The following is a 21,991-nucleotide window of genomic DNA, read 5'->3' as shown; positions in this document are numbered from 1 at the left end:
ACATACATATACATATACATATATATATATATATATATATATCTGGTAATTTGATTTGCAATAATTTCATCTTTTATATTAATATTATCTTAATAATATTAATATACAGAATGAAATATAAAAGATGAAATTATTGCGAATCAAATTACCAGAAAGACAGGATGATTTCCTCGGATTTCAAGCGAAAGTAATGCAATGCCGGGAAAAGCAAATAATAACGGTGTTGACTGGAATTCGCCAAACCGGACAAACCCGTTTAGGTGGTGGTGTCACGCTAGGCCCCCGATCACCCCGGTTAACCCTTTCGCCGCGACGCGATTCAATCGAAAAAAACGGCTTGAATCGTGCATAGACAGATTGCTACAAACGCGCACAGGCATTGCCCGTTAATTAAATGTCGAAAACGCTACTTTTCAAAATTCAAAACTCTCGTTGCAATTAATTTCCCTAAACTCAAAGTTATAATCGATAATTAAAAGACATGTGCGCGCGCGCGCGCGAAACATATTTCAAAGATTAATTGAGGACATGTAATTGATAATTTTACAAGTCGATTATCGGCAATTAATTCTCGACCGAGATAGCCTCAATTTCTCTATCAAATATTATCTCTCTATTTAGTATTTTTCTATTAAATATATAATCTATCTCATTTTATCATATTAAAGCAGATATTATACATTTTCTGTGTAGGGGAATCAATTAAAAAAAAATACATCGGAAATAAAGCACTTTTAATTATCCACTTAATGATAAGAGCAATATCCGGTCGAATAAATTCTAGAGCTGGAAACAGTTTTCGCCGCGCGATCATAATTATGCTATAAATAAGTCGTTACTGTTCGCAACTTCCTCATGCCTTTTCTTTACGGTAAATTTAAATCACGTCACGCGTTTCGATAAGAGTTTCCACTTGATGCACTTTGTCATTAAAAAGAATTTATGGCGGTACAGTTAGGAACGATCAGCGGTTTCCTCTACAAGCTACGAGGGAAGATACAAACATATTGAAACTTCTCCGACGATATTTTCTCAACAACGTTATAAATATCATCGAAATTCTTTGTAACACGATGAAGAAAATTTCATACGTTTTACGTTTTTTCGAAATTCTATTAAAAGGGCGTTTACCTTTTATTTCATATTAAAAAATAATATCATTTAATAAAATCTCAATATCATCAATAATATCAATTAATAAAATCTCTGCACAATAAAATAAAATCCCTTTTGTAGTGAAAACTCATGTCTGACGTACGATTACAAGACGAAACGCCTAATCACCATTAAGAAATTTCGCGGAGTGAATTTCCGTTAGTCGATTATGTGTTTCCAGCGAAAAATGATGAATAACCCCTCTTTAAGCTCATAGAAATCTCGCGTCGTAGCCTCGCGTGTGCGTAGTGATTTCACGATTTGACACATTCCAAACGTTTCATTTCCGGATAGCCTATCTTTTTTTTCTGATGGAGAACGGAAGAAAAAACGCCGAATCATTAGCGATGAATATAGAAACGTCGAAGAATACATAGTGCAATATAATAGAGAATAGAGCTGACTCTCGCAATAACGAATAGCGCATATGTTTGCAACTAAAGGCATTTACTTGGCTCAAGTCTAATAGAGCATCGAAGCACTTTTAGAGAAAGTACATCATCTTTCTAACAATAATGTAAAATATAATATTATTATAGAATAATAGTAACGACTTCCTTGGAAATAAATGGCGGAGAGAGAAAGACCAAGTTCAAGTAATAATCGAGAGGAGCCTCTATCGAAGTTCATTAGCACACAAAAGAAAAAAAGAACGCGTGGCACGAATCGGCTCCCGCACGTCGTGCAGTCGTCGCGTCTCTCTTCCGGTTCACCTACGCGTATCATTATTGCGGACGAAATGGAAAGAAAACGAAACTACATCGTGGTGCGGCGGTATAGGAGGGAAAAGTTGTGAAGGTTACTCGAGAAAACGCGCGGTGTTGCATGTTACTTTCTCCAGCGCGAAATCGGAAATCGCCGGTGTTATTTCCGAAATCGCGCGATACCGTATACGGTGTGACGTAAGTGCCTCGTGATTGTATATCTCCCGTTTCTGTCCCACCTCCGTGCCGTGCCGCCCGCGCTCTCGCGTCCCTTCCCCTCCCGCGGGCTGTCTTCGCACTATCGATTCCACGGTGCCGTCGAGTGCGTTGGGGGACCGAATTAATTCGTCAGGGTCAGTGCTGGGCCGCCTGGTTACGAGGTAAATCGGGCAATCGATAGCTTGGGGGAGCCGCTCGCCTTCGGGACTCGACTAGAAATTCTCTCGACTTTCGGGAAAGGAAGTATATTGTGCGAAAAGTTAAAAAAAAAAAGAAGACACTCCTCCGTATCGGATCGGAGCAGCAACTTTACACGTTCCATTTTATGTACAACTTTTTTCAATTACTTTTTTGAAGTATCAAGCGCTTAGCATTCCCGATCTGCGGTATTCGATGTTCAGTATATAAAGTGACACAATGTCCGCTAATAGATTTAAGTGGTACACCCCAGATCTCTATCGAGTCGCAATCGACCGACCGGAGGTTCGATTAGCGGCGTAATTTCCGTTATCAATTGGTAAAATTGACACGCGGTCCAAAGTATGCACGTATCACATATCAGTCATCGATGTGTCGTACACCTTCTTGTGAATCACGATACAAGACGCGTCCGTGTTTAACCGCTATAGCCGCTGCTACTCGCGAGCATGTGTACAAGACGGGCGTGCCCTCGGTTGTATCTTTTCGCAGAAAAAGAGAAGGAGAGAATCTCCTCTAGAGAAGAACAAAGCGGGAAGAAAATTCATTACACGCGTATTTTACAAAAATTCCAAAATAAGTACAAATATACATTACTACAATTTTTTTACATAAATTTATTGTACTATAGTAAAGAAAACCGTGACATTTGAAATGTAAAAAATTTGAAATAAATCGCAAAATAACTAGCTGAAATTTTGTTTAACGTTGAGAAAAATGAAAATCCTGTGTATTGAACTTAAAAAAAAAACAAGCCTACATTCATCAAATAAAAATCGCAATAAAGAAAATTAATTGAAAAGATTCGTTACGTTATCTCGGATTCTCAGTCTTTCGCATTTGTAGTCCAGAAATTTATCTTGGATACTTTTGTTAAAGTTAGCACATTTTTACGATGAGAACGAAAGATCGAGGAAGCGAAATGAAGGAAACAATTCGATATACCGTACGGATTTCGACGGACAATCGAGTGTATCGAGTAACGGGGATGAGTAACGAAAATTATGGCGCGCGGAATGCGCGAATGAATTATTAATAGAGATCTGAAAACGCAGGGACGTCATTGGCAAGCAACGAGCGAATCGATTTTATGCGCATGGAACGCGAACACGCGTAGGAATATTTTTCTGGGAAGATGTGCACGCGTGGCGCGTGCGATTCTTAATCCATTTAGGGCTTTTAAACGCGTTCCACAATTCTTATCTTCGTGTCACCGTTCAAATCCGTGGCATCGAGAAGTCATATAGTTTCGCTCTTTCTTACAATGCATAAAATAAAAATAAATATTCCACAATCGCATCTCTATTCGTAATCATGTCTCTATTTGTAATTCTTGTAGTAACTGTCTCTTATGCTTCTAGTTTTATATTTTTGTCGGGAAAGTAATATTTTTTCTCACAAAAAAAAAGATAAATCGCTAAAAACTCTTTATAGTGGTGTGAAATATTTGATTGTCTAGACGTAACGCATATCTTACATCCAGCGTGGGTTATAAACTATCTTTTCTGAAATATACAATATGTGTCTCTCTCTCTCTCTCTCTCTCTCTCTCTGTCTCTCCTTGGGTTGCGAGTCGGTCGCAAGCCGACGTTGTCGCCGTCGTGACCGTCGAGGATTTCACGGGAAAGGAAGCAAAAGAACGTACGTTCCTTCACGAGCAAGGTGCGAGGGAAGAGGGGGGGAGTAGCGGGAGCGACGTTGTGCGAGGGGGGCCAGGAAAGGTGCGCGCAGAAAGAACACCGGGGTAGGTAGGGAGGCGAGGAGGACAGGGGAAACCACCAGGGGAGCGGGAGGAGAAGGGACACGAGGAACGTCGCCCGCGGCTAGCAACCGAAAAGGCAAAACTCCCGGCGAGCGCGAACTGGTTTTCGGGGATATCGCGGTTACAGGTCGTCGTCGTCGCGTCGGCGAAAACAACGACAACAACGACGGAGACGAAGTCGAAGACGACGAGACGATGACGGCAGGTAAGTTCGGCGCGCGGGAGGAGAAAAAAAATATTCTTCCCAAAAACGTATCCGCCAAAGGACTTGAGATACGTTGGCAGAGGAATTTCGCGAGCAAAAATTTCGATTGTACGGTCACGAACAAAATCGGACGAAATCCACAACAAGGAGTTTTCTTAGGCAGAATCTAAAGGATCTTTCAGGTCTCACAGCACAGAACACATTAGGGTCCATGTTATTAATTATAAAATATTATAGAAAACAAAATCGTAAATAATGCGCGTGAGTGGCGTGAGGAAGCAGTTTCCCCTCGTACGTGCCTTAATCTTAATAACCCTAATTCGTTCAGGTGGTAGGATAAAATATATGCCTGCGATAAAATATATACGAAGCGAGATGAAGCGAAAAGCTCGACAGACAGAGCAGCTGTGTGGTATTAAACAGAGTGCGAGAGGATGCTAACTGTTTATCGCGAGGTAGCCGATAAAAAAATATCACTTATCTTCCAAAAAGAAAACATACTCAATTGTACAATCATCCGATTACAATGAGATATTTCGCCTAAGGCGAATTGGAAGGCTCGATTAGTCGATTAGATTGATAGATATGTAGATGATGCGTTTAATAAGCAGCTCGGTGCAGGAGGGTGGCAAGTACGCGATGAAGGGCTGGGCATTTATTGCAAAAGAAATCGATATTGTGAAGTCATATGAAGTTACGAACTCGCTCAAGGCGAAATGAAAATCTCAATGGATAGGTAGCCGGCTAAACCGATGGACAAGTGATACATAGAGGGTGAAAACTAGTACACTTTAATAAGTATTAGCTCATCAGTACTATTAAATTATCAATTTAAATATCTATATTTATATATAGTTATTAAATTTAATAATTAAATGTAACAAGATTACATTATTAAATTGATAATAAATGAGAGTTATTAAATCTCTAATACGATTGATTTATTATATATATATATATATATATATTAGCGTGACATTACATTTTCAGCTTCAGCTTAGGTTTTGAATTTCAAAACATAATAATAATCGGCACACGGTTGACAATAATTTTTATTAGCCTAAGATCCCGTCCGATAACGGAAAACGTCAGTATCTATTCTGTCGAAACCTCGAAACTAGTGGGTTCATTAGACGTGACGGGAAGACGTCTAATTGAACCTGTTAGCCGAGTGAAACGGAGACGGGCGAGAGATTCCAGAATTTCGAGATAATCGCGCGAGATGATCACGTGAACACGTGATCGAAAATAACGATAAGGAGCCCGTTTAACGAATACAAATATAACGGATGAGACACTCGTATAACACCACGGCGTAGATTCGTGGACGTCGGTCGAAACTGTCAAAGCGAGTCCCGATTTGACGGTTAATGGCAATCTAATAGGAAGTCATTCCGATTGACGAGGGATAAGAGTGAAAAAAAAAAAGAACGTGGAAGTCCGATAAGTTTAATTTAGCGTACGGAGAAATACGCGCGCGCGCGCGCGCGCAAATACCATATGCGACTTCAAGGATTGATCAGCTACGGAGATGAATCACGTCGTTTCTCCGCTGGATGTTTTAAAGAGTTGCATTCATTCTGTGGATGAGATAAGAATGACGCACGTCCACGACAATGCATGAAAATATTGAAAGTCCTGAATATCTTATCGCTCAGACGCGTCCTAAACCAATACGTATACGCGCTTCAGTTTACTACAGGATAAAGTGAGAGTAAATTATCGAGGTATATACAAATAAGAAATTTAGTTTTTAAGTGGATTTACAGCGGGCGTCTCGAGTACCTTATGGAACGACAGGCCTCCGAGACGCGGCGACGTGGAAATCTGTCACAAACGTTGAGACGAGAATGACGTGTAATTTTCCTTACGGAAAAAAAAAAGACAAGCTCTCGGCTCTCGAAGCTGGCCGAGGCCGCGCGTCGTCCAAGTTCGAACCGTCCGCGTCGGTGTTGGTTTCGGCGTCGTTCGTTCGGGGAATGCGATACGAAACCCGCAAGTATGTGTTGTATATATACGTCTCGGCTGAATAGGCTGAAGAGGAAAAAAACACGCGCGCGCGCGCAAGCGAACAACAGCGTTGTTTACGCGCACGCAAAACATGAGGGGCGGGGGGCGAGGAGGGAATTTCGCGAGAGGATGAATGGGACGGGACACGGCCATCATCGGCGTGAACGGGTCTGGCCTTTCGGGTCGTGAAGTAGGTATGCGACTCGAAACGTTCGGAGAAAATGTTCGACGTTCGTTCGACTACCTGAGAGCGACATGCCAGGTTAACAACAGATGCCGGAGTAGGTAGTCGGCATACGGGACACGCGCGCGGCTACCGTCCCCGGGACTGACCGTTGCTCGCTCGACGCGAATTTGCCGTTTTCTCGCCGCGCGACGAGAACATGCGCTCGCCGTAAACACGGGGGGGAATGGCAGCTGGACGGGACGGATGTGTGTGTTCTCGACGTCGAATATGTACGCGATCGCGGCGCGGACGACGAGGTTCCTCCGTCGACGGGGCGAACGGGCGAGGAAAACGGCGCGCGGACCCATTTACGGAACGGCCCCCGGAGAATCTTCGCAAGGTGGAAGCGGATCGCGAGACGAGACGAATGGAGCGCCCGCGGCGCGGTGCGGGAGAGGAGCGACAAGGACGAACGTACGCGGCGGTCGTGACGGCGAGAGAGAGGAGACATGGAGGAGAGAGAGAGAGAGAGAGAGAGAGAGAAAAGAGGGTAGGAACGAGAGAACTGCGAGACTCACCCAGAGCTCCGTGCCCCAGCTCATGTTGTTTGCTGGGCCGGGTAAACCAGCGGGGCGGCGACGGGCGAATAATTATCCTCGCGACACTTCACATGTATAGCGGCGACGTGCGGTGCCTCGCGCTCGCGCGCCTCGCCTCGCTTCACTGTGTCGCTGCACTGCTCGGCCGCGGGCCACCACCGTATGTATATCGCACCCGCGCACGCACCGCTGCGCGATCGGACGATCGTGTAGGGCGGGAGGGAAAAAAAAAATCTCCGAGGAGACCTGAGAAACGCACGGGGATCGCGCGCCAGAGATCGCCTGCCACGCGCACGGGTCACACGGACATGTCCAACATGTCGCCCTCGCTCGTAACCACCGACTGCTCCGTCCGTCGTCCACCGCCGCCTACCTCCTCCGTCGCTACCGCCGCCGCCGGGACTGACCGCCGCCGAAAACCGCCCGGAATTCCGGCGTGGCGCGCTCTGCCGGCGGCGCGCCGAGTCACGGCGCCGCTCGGCAGGGAAGCGCGCGTGCGCCGCGAACGGGGCGACGCGCGAGATTTGAATTGCGGCTCAACACCGACGTGTGTGTGTAGATGTGTGTGTATGGCCCGCGAATGACGCGAATTTTTGCGATTAATTATAAGCGTCATTAGGTTGACGGCTGTTATCTCTGCACGATATGTCACGCGTTTGTACTCCAATTATTGTTTCAAGCACGCAACGTGTTATTTAACTTCGATTGATTTGGACGGATTGTCGGAACGTAATACGTGCGAACGTGGAATTCGCGTATTTTTCTTTGCAAAACCATATCTTGCCAGCTATGTAAAAAATTTTTAAAAAACAAACGCGGAATTAAATAACAAATCTATAATAAATAATTTCATATAATATATATGGATCGATATAGCGAACTGGCAGCATTTGAAATTGTCGGAAAATTAAACAGGATTGAAATTGAAGACCTACTTAGATCGGGGGATCGTTTATGCAATCGATTTGCGTCAACTCGTGACGTTATTGCTCGCCTTACCGAGGTGCGTTTGTTACACATAAATTATTTTAAACCATCGATCTTCGTAGCCGCGCACACAAAATGGCGCTGGATGACTCGAGCGAAGTATCAAAGGTCGTTTACTCGCGAGATAAATAATTAATTTTTTCGTCCCCCACGGGCTCGATTAGCCCATACGTTTCGTGCTTGCCAACATATGCGGTCCCGGTCGTGACACATCCTGTCCGCGGGTGGATTTTTCGGCGGAGAGGGAGACATGAGTGCCCACAATGGAGGTTGTGCATATTTGCTACCTTGCGACAATCTCGTTTATCGCTAGATTTTCGTTGATTGATATGATTTTCGAGACGGCACTGCCACGCGTAGTCGTATATATGTGGAGATATCTCGGAGTTCATTGACGATTTCAGCCGAATTTTTACAAATGCAGAGAGATTTAACCTAAGTTGTCAATCACGTTGTCAATGCCAAGCTGTCATTAGTCTTTAGACTCTGAGGAGGTTCATAACATTTTTTTTTGTATGAGAGAAAGGAGTTATATCACTACGTTGTACATTACGTAAATTATATAAGTCATATATTGCATAAATTTTTAAGCAATGATATATTGATGATTGTTTCATGGATAAACAGAATATTAATCAGAAGTGTCATTATCTTTCAGATCTATCTTGTGTACAGAACATTTTTTATTTTTGAAGCTAGATTGAAATTTGCATAATTTCGTTTTTGTAATAAAAGTCAGAATTCCCCTTTGAGGAAGAATTTAATTGGCATGATAAGAAGTTGTTATTTTAGTTGATGTTTTCCATTCTGTTTATTCAGGAAATGATTGCAGCATGTAACGGCAAAAAAATATATCTCATTATTATTTAACAAAATAACTTAAATGTATTTAGATGTGTACTAATAGTAGAACATGTTTAAACGCAGGTGATAGAATTATTCAATAAGTTCAACGACAGCTTGGGATCATACATATTTTCAAGATGGATTGGGAGATTCATAGAAGAATATCAAACATCGAGGACGATCTTTGTCATTGTCACGATTTTACTTCTTATTCTGTTGGTTGTGTCCATCTTTGTGGTGCGCAAATGGAAGAACAAAGAATTCTTGCCAGAGGTGAAGGAGTTTGTCGGGGTGGGTACTGGGAAGCCGAGGTTCAGGAAGAGAGACAAGGTTCTCTTTTATGGCAGAAAGATGTTGCGCAAGGTGAAGTCCATCGGTGGCCAAGTGCACGCTACTGGACAAGGAAAGAAGAGAAGGGCGGTCATGAGATTTGCTCGTCGATTGTTGCAACTCAAGAAGGACACTGTCCCACAGCAGCTCAAAGTATGTTCCACAGTAATTGACCAATTGATTTTATCAATTGATTTTATCTAACATATCTAAGCGAATTGTTTAATTTCAAGGTATTGGAACCGCCGGCTGAATATCTGGAAGAGGATTTAGGGCCTGGCGAGAGAGTACCACCAGACGCTCTGTACATGTTGCAAAGTATTAGAGTCTTCGGTCACTTTGAAAAACCAGTATTCCTGAAATTATGCAAGTACACGGAAATCATGAATTTACCTGCTGGCAGCACGTTATTCAAGATCGGGGACCCCGACGAGAATTTATTTATAGTACAGCAGGGATTAGTCAATGTATATATCACTGGACCCGACGGTTCTCAGATATCGTTAAAAGTAGTGAAAACAGGCGAGTCGGTTACCAGTCTTATTAGCTTTACCGATGTACTTACCGGACATACAAGTACATACAAAACTGTATCAGCAAGAGCCGTAGAAGATTCTGTTGTAGTGAAGTTACCAATGAGCGCGTTCCAAGAAGTAAGTTATGCATTTACAGCTCATCTTACTTTCTCTTTCAACATTAGACTATGTTATGTAAAATAGAATCTTATGTTGTACAATATTATTTCAGGTATTTCAAGATTATCCTGATGCCTTTGTTCGAGTTATCCAGGTCATTATGGTACGCCTGCAGAGAGTTACCTTTACCGCTTTACATCAATATCTCGGCCTTTCCGCGGAATTAGTCAATCAGGGATCGCATAAGAGGAAGCAGAGTCCATTCTCCGGTTCGCCGGTGCGATCAAGAACCAGAGAGAGCTTTGTCTTGCAGAACGTGGAGAGTGTATTCCCAATGTCGGAAATGCACGACACCAGCGATGTTCCTCATCGTGACCCATCTAATTCAAGCACTTCTCAACCTGTGCCCATAATTACAAGTCGACGGTAAGAAATTTTTAAATTAAAATTGTTATAAAAGTGTTATGTCAATTATATCTCATTAATTAAACATATTAAATAAATTAAAGCCAAGTCTCTTTCACGTTAAAAAGTAATTGATTAGACTAATTTTGTGGGATTGCTTCGCAGAGGGAAGAACAACGTTGACTGGAAGAATCAGGGCTCTTTTCAAATAAGCAGTCAGAGTTCGGTAGAAATGGTACCAGAATGCGACTCTCACTGGATAACACCTCCTACGGGAACCTTCCCTACGGGAACGTCCGCGCATGGATCACATCCGGAAGCCTCCCATTCGGGAAGTACTTACTCCAGCAAAAAGCGCCAGGTCAACGAGGCAGCGCAGCAGCAGCAACAACAGCTGGACGAGGCGCAGCTCATACAGATAGCCACAGACGCGTTCGTTCATGAACTTGGCATAGAGGACGAGGATGTGCTTAAAGACAAAGTGCAGATCAGGGAAGTGCCGGCCGGTACTTATCTGATGAAAGAAGAATCTCACAAGGTTTGCTATTTTTTTTCTACATTTGTCAAATATAAGCTATGTATAAAAGGAAATAATTTTTTTTATAAATATAATGTAGAAATATTATCAAAATTTAATCGCGTTTGCAGGATGTCGCACTTGTGTATGTGCTTTCGGGCTCGCTGACAGTAAGCCAACGCGTATCGGAGGGTCGGGACGCGGGTCAGGAAGTGCACATGTTTACCGCTCATCAGGGCGAAATTGTTGGTGGTTTAGCAGTATTAACCGGCGAACCATCCTTCTACACAATCAGAGCGAAGCATGCCAGCCGTATCGCGTTACTCAGCAAATTGACATTCTTCGCTATCATGCGAGAGCAGCCTACAGTTGTGTTGCACGTGGCACATACCGTCGTTCGCAGATTAAGCCCTTTCGTAAGACAGGTAGGAATCTGTAAAAAAAAAGAGAAATAACTATTAAAAGAAAGAATTTTTGAAATATATTGTTAAATTGCTGTTTCTTGGGCAGGTGGATTTCGCTCTCGACTGGTTGTTCCTTGAAAGCGGACGAGCCGTTTACAGACAAGGGGATGAATCAGACTCGACATTCATTGTGTTGAGCGGACGATTGCGATCGGTAATCACTTATAAAAACGGCAAAAAAGAACCGGTAGCAGAATACGGAAAGGGTGACTTGGTGGGAATCGTGGAGATGGTCACGCAAACTCCGCGGTCGACGACGGTCATGGCGGTCCGGGATTCCGAGCTTGCGAAGCTGCCGGAGGGTTTATTCAATGTAATCAAACTCAGATATCCAATTGTTGTCACGAGATTAATAAATCTTCTCGGCCATCGCATACTCGGTACTTGGCAGCAAGCACCCACGAAAAACGGCAGCAATGATACTCAGTAAATATAATACGTTATTGATATATTGAACGCAATCAGATCATTATTGTTACATAAATCTATGTTTTATATTTATTATTATTATTATATATGCATAATATTATTAATGCGAATTGATTTTTTAATTAAAAAAAATATTTTACAGACGAGCCGCAGCGACGGTCGATGCTAGACCCGCACAAGTAAATTTTTCGACTGTTGCTATAGTGCCGGTGTCAGATGATGTGCCATTAACTGCTTTTACCTACGAATTATATCATTCTTTATGTGCCATTGGATCTTGTCTTCGTCTAACGTCGGATGTCGTAAGAAAGGTATTGTATCGTAATCGCGCGCATCTTGGTCATTCTGGTATAATTTATTTTTAATACAATCTAACCAGTTGTATTAAACCGTACACCATACACCATACACCATGAAGTTTAAAATTCTCTTTAATATATATTTTTTTATTTGCTCAATTCTTTTTAATTTAATAATTTCTTAATAAAAAAAGTGATTAAATAAATCAATCGATTTCTCAGAAATAATTAGTAACATATTAATCGTCATTTCATTTCTTTTTTGTGTGTAGACTTTAGGAACGACCATCATGGAGCCTGCAAATGAGTACCGATTAACTTCCTGGCTTGCACAGCAGGAAGATCAGCATAGAATCTCTCTGTATCAATGTGATTCAAGTTACACGCTATGGACTCAGCGATGCGCAAGACAGGCTGATTGTATTCTTATCGTGGGTCTGGGCGATCGACCGCCATCGATTGGTCGAACGGAACGTGAGATAGAACGGCTGGTAATGCGAACGCAGAAGGAGCTAGTGCTGTTACACAAGGAACAGAACGGTCAACGACCTACAAACACCGTTCAGTGGTTGAACATGAGATCGTGGGTATCCAGCCACCATCACATCCAGTGTCCGAAACGGATGTTCACCAGAAGATCGCAGTATAGAATTGTAAGCAAATGTCATCAACCGGCAGATTTAATCTAAATCGTCTACGATCTGTTATTATTTTATTTATGTTATAAATAAAAAAATTTATTGCGAATATTAACGAGAGAAAAGAGTAGCTATTCTAATCTAAAATATACTGCGTTGCAGAACGAATTATACTCGAAAGTGCTCATGTCCGAGCCGAACGTACACAGCGACTTCAGTAGATTAGCGCGGTGGCTGACCGGTACCTCGGTCGGTCTCGTACTAGGTGGAGGTGGTGCAAGAGGCGCTGCTCACGTCGGTATGCTGAAAGCCATCATCGAGGCAGGTATACCCATAGATATGGTTGGTGGTGTCAGCATCGGTGCTTTCATGGGCGCTTTGTGGTGCATGGAGAAGAACATTACCACTACCACACAAAAGGCTAGAGAGTGGTCTAAGGTGAGACAAAACAGATTTCGCGATTCTCATTTTGTATTCTCGAGTTTTTCATTGATTGACATAATATAATGGATAACTGCAGAATTCATCTTCTTCAAATTCCTTTATGCGCTAAAATATATAGATTTTATCTATATATTTTATCTATACATTTATTTTGTTTTTAATAATGGCTTTGATATCCTCACCATCGGATCGAAAAATGTTTGTATGTAAAAATATACTTATCTGTATTATGTATATTCATCTGGCAGAAAATGACGCAATGGTGGCGGCAGATTATGGACTTGACTTATCCGATGACTTCGATGTTCTCCGGTAAAGATTTTAATAACACGATACAGCAGACTTTCGGCGACACATACATAGAGGACTTGTGGCTTCCGTATTTTACTATAACCACCGACATCACGGACTCTTGTATGCGCACGCATAGACACGGTCTGTACAAATATAGAATCTTGCATTTTTTTTCTAAATATCGACAAAGCTTCTAGTTCTAATCAATTTTCGTATGTCCATTATTATTTTATCTATTTAGAATTTTTAATATAAAATTATATAATAGATTATCATATAGAATAAATTTTGTTTATGATTTTAAGGATTCTGCAGCTAAATAAAAATATAACTAGAAGCTTTGGTATATCATTTAAATTAAAATCAAATAAATTAAAAATATTTGCAACATGTAATCATGCAAAGTGAATCAAAAATACGTAAAAGATGTGTTTCATTTTATAGATAATAATATCTAAAACTACTTGCCTCGATGCAATCGGTTTTGGATGTCTGTATTAAAAAATGGAAACATACGAGAAATCGTTCTTTCTTGATTCACATCAATAGCTTTGTCGTGGCATGTAGATTTTTTATTTTAGATGTGCACATTAGCATGATAGTAGAAGCTTTAACGAGCGGGAGTGAGCTTTCCGGATAATTATTGTTGACGTACTCTCCGTTTAATGCCGTTTAAAAAAAAAAGAGAGAAAACCAAACGAGGCATATTTTTATTTTCACTCGAATGTATAAAAATTGTTAATTGATGTGCATATACTTCCTGTATGCTTTTTACCGCACTAAAATCACGATATCGAAAAAAATATGATATTGCTCAACTCACGAAAAACTACTATTTTAAAAAATTCGTACTCAAAGTTAATAGTCTATTCGCTTTTCTGAATACATAAATAATAAAATATTTAATGTGAATAGAATATTGAAATGGATATCTGATGTGAGGACACCTAAAGATCTAAAGATTCCATATAAAATTAAAATTCTTTTTAACGAAATCATCAGTGTTGATGATTCAGTTTCAGTCAATTTTGATTAATGATCTTTCTCGTTGCACACACATAAGTCATAACACACGTTCGCACACAAAGAGAAAGTTTAATTAATTACAGTTAGTGCAACTTAAGAATACAGGAAGTTCTTCGAATGTAATGTGTACGGGTAAATGCAAAATATTAAAGAGAATGATTCGTCGTCTTTAGGATCGCTGTGGCGGTACATTCGGGCCTCGATGTCATTGTCTGGTTATATGCCACCCATGTGTGACCCCGTTGATGGCCATCTCCTGCTCGACGGCGGGTACGTCAATAACCTTCCAGGTAATCCAGATCGCACTGATGAACGGTTGCCGTTTTTTGTACGGCCAATGTAAAACTTAAAGAACACCATAACATTAACAATGGTGTCAAGATAATATGAAATTTATTTAGGAGGAACTACTAGGAGGCACTTTACGCACTTTTTTTAGCAAATTACTATTTATCAGTTTTTATCAGTTTATTTATCAGTTTTTATCAGTTTATTTATCAGTTTTTATATAAATTATATAATTTGGTAATTCATCTAAAATTCATCTGAAAATTATATGCCGTATTTTTTATTTTGCGACAAAGTACCGGCTTTTCTTTGAAATTTAAGCACGCCGGTTATTTAATTTTAGTTGGATTCTATATCATTTCATATTTACCTTGGCACGATGTTGAAGATTTATTTACGAGTGTTACTGACGTAAAAGTATGAAATCACGAGAAACGTTAAGCTCACTCCCGTTTGATAAAAGATACAGTTATCGAATTCTGAATAGTTAAGTCCGCTCAGGTTCACTATGGAGATATATTCGCGGCAGTATGACTATCGCGGGGGTCTTTCCTCCGATTTGCGATTCTCTTGATGGGCATCTTTTGGTCGACGGGTGTTATGTTAATAACGTGCCAGGTATTCGTCTTTTCTACCGTTTACGTTTAGTCCTGATTGTAAGCTCCTAATGTGGCTCTTGATATTTTTAGTTATGTACAATTCAGTATATTTATTTTTTAGAAATTTTTTTAGAAACATATATAGCATGATATAGAGACCTATAGAAAAAAATGTATAAAAACGATACATCTAAATAAATAAATAAATAATTCCGTGAATAGAATAATATTACCGCATTATATAATATACGTATAATTTTTATTATTTTTTTTCCCAAGTTGTATCTTTTATAAAGTAGAGACAACGAATCGATGTTAAGGTTCTCGATTCATGCATTCTCCATATTTTCGTTCAAGCTGACGAAATGTTGCGGCAAGGAGCGCATCACATTCTGGCCATCGACGTCGGCTCACAGGACGACACGGACTTGACGAATTACGGGGACTCGTTGTCCGGTTGGTGGTTACTGTGGAAGCGGTGGAATCCATTTGCCACACCCGTAAAGGTGCCAAATCTACCGGATATTCAATCCAGACTGGCATACGTAAGCTGTGTTCGCCAGCTAGAGGAGGTGAAGACTTCGGATTATTGCGAGTACATCAGGCCGCCGATCGACAAGTACAAGACACTTCAATTCGCCAATTTTGACGAGATCAAGGACGTAGGATACCAACACGGTGAGAAATTCACGTTAATATTTACGTTAAATTCAAATCCAAATCATAAAAAGTTATAGATAAACCTTAATAGAAATTATTAAAAAAATATAATGTAAATTTCGTATTAATAAATAACGAAACGTTTGTACAAAAATTAAATACACCTGTAAAACTGAAACGAATCGCATTCTTCAGGGAAAACGTATTTCGAGGGTCAATCGAAAGCCGGAGTTCTGCCTCGATTCAACGCGGATCGAGAGAATGCGAGAGCTATGCGAGCGAAATGTCAAGCGGCTAATCAACAGTCACCCTCTTCATACACTTTCACCGATCTCGCGCAGATGGTGTGTAAAGTTTCGCGTGGTAACCGATATCTCGACGATTCAGATTCGGACGAGGAGCTGGAGGAGTACGAAGCGGACTTGGAAGAAGATGCGCAGGAAGTAGGCTACGCGTCCGAACCCACTGCCGGTATTTTAGATCAGGCAAGTTATAACAAGTTATAGCTTTTATTAATTTGTATTAATCTCAATATACGTATATATAAAAATTGATTAAAGGAAGACATGTACGTCATTTGTTTCTACTTTCACTGGGAAAAGACTGTACTCCACATTTCAGTTCTTAAAATTATTCTATATATCAATATGAACTGAAAAATCCCTAAAATTTTGATTAAAAATATGGTCTAAAATGAAATATTTACTTTTCATATCATTTATTACAAAATAGTAAATAATTTTATTAAATTTCTTTATAACGATATAATTATAACTATTTTAATTTATTTTAGAGCCCTGAGGATAATCGTCTAAGACGAAGAACTGGCGTTTCACTTAGTCTATCCGACACCGAGGCTGAATCGGAATTAGAGTACCATCCAAAGATTTTTTGAATACTTATTTACAATTATTCACGATATCGTATCTATATAACTCGCTCAACGGAATAAATTCAAAATAATTTTCTCGCAAACATAATACATCTACAACCCGGATGCATTTGCGAGCGATTGACCTATATTGAAGTACAAAAGCAATTATTGCAAATATATAATCATGGGAACGTCGCTCTGAAATTATGTTACAATGCGATGTGTATCGCATTAATATAATAAGTATTAATATGATTGTTATAATTAAATATTATGTTAAATATAATTCTACGGTTTCTAAAAAAAAAGTTATTTTTTACTGTTTCCACGACTTATTATGTTCCATATATACTGTATATATATATTTTTTTTTTGTCAGATCTCATATTTCTCAAAAGTTACTTCGTCATGGTTATACGAGCATCTTAAATCGAATTTCAATCTTATTTTACATTAAATTAAAAATTACTACTCATTGTCAAATTGGGATCTAGAATAGCTAACAACGCGCCGACCACATGTAAAGACCCCGTTACAAGTACTTCCACTTTATCGTGGCTATCCACCTGCGTTGATACATGCCTCTTAACGTCGTTGAGCACTTCGGCGACGCTATTCTTCGACACCGAGTTCTCGCCCCACAACTCGCAGTGTTTTTTACATTTCTTTCTCTGCTCGTCGATCAGCGCGTAATTCGACAAATCCTCCACGCTGGTCACCCCGGCGTAATTCGGAGCGAAATAAACCCTATCGAAGTTCAGAGCTCTCAGCAGTTTCAATAACTCCAGAGAATTCCGATCACCGCTGGTGTTGAATATTAGGAACTTACTAGAGGTCTTCCGGCTGACTCGCTTGAACCATGATACACTATTAAGGATACTATCGATCGTGTGAGCGCCATCCAGAAAGAAATCCGCCACGCTGGTCCTCAGGATCTGCGTGCGACCCGGCCATTTGCAGTTCGCCAACGCTGTCACGACTTTATTCGGAAAAATGACTTGTGATAGATCATCCTTATCGCTCTGGTGAAAACGATTGATGTACTTATCGTTCACGGCAGATTGCCCGCAACGTGATCTCATCCACTCGTGTGCCAGGCTGATCGACAGCAAAGCATTCTGTCGCTGCACGCCACTACTGTCGATACCCGCCAACGGGAAGACATCGTTCCACTCGCGATCTTGGATCGTGGAGACTATTCGCAAGTCGCGGCATCCTCTTTCTACGGCTCGCTTTCGTAGAACGCGCATCGCCGATTCCGGTTGCGGCACCGTGAAAGCTGTCGCAGACGGTTTGAAGATTCCCGACTTCTGGTGAGCGATCTCCTCCAAAGTGTTGCCCAGCAGCGAGGTGTGCTCCAGACCTAGGCTCGTGATACCCACGCAAACCGGATTCCGCAGGATGTTGGTGCTGTCCAGTTCGCCACCAATTCCAACTTCGATGATCGCTACGTCAACTTTCGCCTCCAGGAACACGTGGAACGTGAGGATCATCAGAAACTTGAAGTATGTTGGCATATCGGACTCGTGCTCTCGTTTTTGCTCCAGGCAGCGATACACATTCCAGAACGAACGAGTGAAATGTGCTCGACTGATGGGCTCGCCGTTCAGCCGAATGCGTTCCCGCACGGAGACCAGATGCGGCGAGCTGAAAAAGCCCGTGCTGAAGCCATACTGTCGCAGAATCGCCTCTGTAAACGCGCACGTGGAGCCCTTACCCTTGGTACCAGCTACATGAATGATGGACAGACTATCCAATTGCTCCAAAGTAAGACCAGATCTGTAAGAATAGACTTGAAGTTAATAGGTTTGAAATTACATAAAAAATTAAACAAAATCATTAATTTAAAATTTACCTTTAATATATTTTTTAAACAGTGTTTTTAATGGGGACAAAACAGGAACATGGAGATTTTGTTAAAGTATAAGTAAAATAATCTATTTGAATTTTAATACTACTTTAACTTTCTAATTATTATGGTTGTTCAATAAGTCCGTACGATTTTTTTACCTATGAATAAAAGATGATTTTTTTTTTAAAGAAAGCATTAACTTTAATCAAGAATGTATTGGCCATTATGATCCATTATCTTTTGCCATCTTTTAGGCAACTCATTTTGCCTTTTTTAAAATAAAGAAGCATAATATGCCAAAGATGTTATTTTTTGTATTATCCATCTTTTAAATGACGCTAGACACACAAAGTACAATCAATCGTAGTATTATTTTTCTTCTTATTCCAATCTGCCCAAAGGCCAACGCTATCTTTTTTTTAAATATACGTTGAAGCGTTATCTATCAATAAATTTATTCGTGTTGCTTGCACTTAAATTCTTCGCATTCTCTTTTCAACGCTCGAATATATATGTATCTCATTTTAAGTGCAAAATATTTGGGGATTTCAAACAACATAAACAAGCCTTATATTTACTCATTTAAAATTTAACATTTTTTGAGGATTTCAAGCAACAGGAACAAATCTAATAATTATGCGCTTTTAAGATTCAGATTAAAGATAGAGCTTTAGACAGAGCGCCAAAAGTCATCTAAAACCGACAAAAACCGGACGGATTTATTAGCCAATCCAATAGTATTAAAATACTGATAACTTCATTACCGGAGAAAATATTTTTCTGTTTCCTTCAATTTTGCAGAATCATTTGTGACATGCTTCTTAACAGATTGCAAGTAAGCAGCATTGCTTTGCAAGGTGAGACTCAACGCCTTTATGGCTTCCTGCAAAAATAATATGTATAGAAAATGGACAAAATAATTAATGTGGCTATCAGGGAGATACTTTGTTTTATTAATAAGAGGCTAAATGTGATTTGCATTTAATATAGATTTTATGTTGTTTGGAATTCATTTCTTGTTGATGAACAATGCCTGATAATCACAAATAGAAAGTTGTACTATTCCTTTAGCAGAATACCTTTACTTGCTTTTATAATGTTGGAGGGAAAAATTTGTTTCTCACTTTATTCTAAAATTCTTCTGTTTTTCAAAATTTCAATATCTTTTTTGGCTAGTGCAATCATTGAGTCATTGTGAGTAGTTTTGAAGAACAGAGAAGCAGATTTCCTCTTCCAATATCTCTTAAATAATTTGAAGATATTTCGTTAGAAGAATGATATACTCGTAACATTGCACTGACTATTCAAGCATTATACGAGTCTATTCTAACAAGGATAGAATTTACATCAAAGCGTACCAAATTTTTGTATCATTAAAACAAATAATGTATTTAACAAAACAAGTCAAATATTCACATTACATTATAAATGTGACATAATATTTATTTATAACTACGTCGAACATTAATATATGAGCTTATTATTATTAATTTTAAAAATTTGATATTAAATCCAATATTAAACATAAATTTAATAAAATTAAAAAATATAACTATATACAATTATATTAATTTAAACAATACAATTAGACACTATAGATGTAGAATACTCTCTAAATCAAACTCTTGCATTTTGTGAGTCATCTTCAAAATAAACTATCTCTCTTTTATTGTAACGTAAATACTTAAGATTTTTCAATGAATACAATAAATTAAGAGGGAATGGAAAATTCTGAGATAATGAAGGAGGCGATCGCCAAATGTATTTACCTCGTAGGATCCATTAATATGGACAGAGCGACCCAGAAATGCATTGTGCGTCATTCTCCTCAGCAAAGTAAACATCGAGATCAATCGAGATCTACTTATTATGCAAGAAACGATAAGTGGCGAACTTTTTTTTTATCGTTTTCCGTGTCAAAGTTCGAATCACGCACAACCGCGAGAAATAAATGCGTACTATGAAACTGGGAGGGGAAGAGAGTTGAACTGCTGTCGATACATCTGCGTTTTCAAATGCAACAGCGTTTCAAGGATCTTCCTTCAAGATTGTTCAAGATGATGCTGGATGATGCAGTATTAAAACGCGACGAACGATCGTTTGCCGCGATCGAGAACTTGGCAAGAGGATTCTTCTAAGTAGTTTAAGTAATTCCGCGCGCGAATTTCTCGCGGGCAATTCCACGAAAGGCTCCCGAACCCACTATCATCGTACAAAAACCTGTGGATTTAACCTTACCCCACTCGCTTCAAGTTTAACCTCTTACGAGTTATGTTCTTGATTCGAGCATCGCGTCGCAGACACGCGAGATTCTATTAAAAGCTAAAACGCAGAATTCCAAATTATTCTGTAAACGTGGACGGAAATTTTTCCTTTATTTTCAGATAAATCATCAATTTCAATCATTTAACACAAGTGCATAATAACCGATAACGTGCGTTTTCCCGCCACGTGACACGTGACACGTGACATGGGCCGCCGGCCGCATGGCATTAACGGCACATATTCATGACACATGTGCGGTTAGATGAGTTCTAAAGGTATGTACATACATACGTACGTTTCGTTTCATGCGCGTGATCATTTTATCTTTGTTTAATATTTAAGTGAACAACAAGGATAAGATGATACATCACGCACATCATACATGAAACAAAAAGCACGAAAGCACGCTAGACCTTCAGCAGATTTTAAATTCAGTGAAAAATTAAGAGCAAGAACCAATTATATTTAAAAAATTTACACAATTACAAAGCTGCTTTTTCTGCTGAATGCAGCCAATAGTAAGAGAAAATTTATACCATGACAGAAAAGCAGAAAACAAAAAAGCAGAAATCAATCAGAACTCGCGCTGGAAAAGCAGAAAGCAGAAACTGTCGACTACCAACGCGAGTTCTGATTGGTTTCTGCTTTTCTGTCAAGGTGTAAATTCTCCATAATGTCTGTGATCAAATTCATGCTTAAAGGTCCTACAAAAAAAGTATAGTAATAGCTAGCGTTTTCGATTTGTTAACTCGATCCGACTCCGAGTCAATGATCTGTTCTTTTTAGCTATAAAAGAATAGTTAAAGTGTGCAAGAAACGCTAAAAAGAACAGACTATTTTGACTCGGAGTCGAATCGAGTCAACAGATCGAAAACGCTATAAGTCGTAAGCCTGAAACCATGGTACTTGGATTTTAGGGATCCGAAATTCAGTGGGACAAAAGAAGAAATCGTAAGCCATAAGGGCGAATTCACACCTTGACGAAAGAGCGGAAAACAGAAAAGCAGAAGCCAATCAGAACTCGCGTTGGTAGTCGACAGTTTCTGCTTATAAGTTAATAGTTTTTGCTTTCTGCTTTTCTTGCTACCAGTGTGAGTTCTGATTGGCTTCTGCTTTTCTGT

The 21,991-nt window shown here is 39.9% G+C and overlaps 3 protein-coding genes across 9 annotated transcripts in view; 1 reads left to right on the top strand and 2 right to left on the bottom strand.

Annotated features, from left to right (window-relative positions):
* LOC105456260 (formin-binding protein 1-like) overlaps window positions 1-7,416 on the bottom strand; it is a 38,625-nt gene extending 31,209 nt beyond the window's left edge. For all 6 annotated transcript variants that reach the window (XR_975224.1, XM_011700181.1, XM_011700182.1 and 3 more), the window contains exon 1: window positions 6,998-7,416. Coding sequence is in view for 5 of the 6 variants with exons in the window: in XM_011700181.1 (XP_011698483.1) it covers window positions 6,998-7,021 (24 nt within the window). In the remaining variant the exon portion in view is untranslated. The remainder of the gene's footprint in view (window positions 1-6,997) is intronic.
* A 624-nt stretch (window positions 7,417-8,040) lies between these two features.
* On the top strand, window positions 8,041-16,946 carry LOC105456258 (neuropathy target esterase sws). Of its 2 annotated transcripts, none has more exons than XM_011700180.1 (15): window positions 8,041-8,274; window positions 8,933-9,334; window positions 9,415-9,834; window positions 9,929-10,242; window positions 10,387-10,759; window positions 10,870-11,163; window positions 11,249-11,628; window positions 11,774-11,942; window positions 12,203-12,583; window positions 12,731-13,006; window positions 13,261-13,447; window positions 15,122-15,238; window positions 15,577-15,897; window positions 16,075-16,364; window positions 16,673-16,946. In XM_011700180.1, the coding sequence occupies exons 1-15, from the start codon at window positions 8,269-8,271 to the stop codon at window positions 16,772-16,774; spliced, it is 4,032 nt and encodes a 1,343-aa protein (XP_011698482.1). In that variant the 5' UTR covers window positions 8,041-8,268; the 3' UTR covers window positions 16,775-16,946. The 2 variants fall into 2 exon arrangements, with proteins under 2 accessions (XP_011698482.1, XP_011698480.1); XM_011700178.1 differs by lacking the exon at window positions 15,122-15,238 and adding an exon at window positions 14,506-14,622 and having other exon boundaries at window positions 8,042-8,274.
* A 91-nt stretch (window positions 16,947-17,037) lies between these two features.
* LOC105456257 (folylpolyglutamate synthase, mitochondrial-like) lies at window positions 17,038-21,063 on the bottom strand. The gene is made up of 3 exons (XM_011700177.1): window positions 20,375-21,063; window positions 19,370-19,488; window positions 17,038-18,532 (listed from the first exon to the last, which is right to left on the bottom strand). Exons 1-3 carry the CDS (start codon window positions 20,447-20,449, stop codon window positions 17,212-17,214), a joined length of 1,515 nt encoding a protein of 504 aa, XP_011698479.1. The 5' UTR covers window positions 20,450-21,063; the 3' UTR covers window positions 17,038-17,211.
* Between the last annotated feature and the right edge of the window lie 928 nt (window positions 21,064-21,991).

This window comes from Wasmannia auropunctata, unplaced genomic scaffold (assembly GCF_000956235.1).
Source record: "Wasmannia auropunctata unplaced genomic scaffold, wasmannia.A_1.0 LD335736.1, whole genome shotgun sequence".
NCBI lineage: Eukaryota > Metazoa > Arthropoda > Insecta > Hymenoptera > Formicidae > Wasmannia > Wasmannia auropunctata.
Note: the sequence above shows the minus strand (reverse complement) of the source record. Positions and strands in the feature narration are given on the sequence as shown.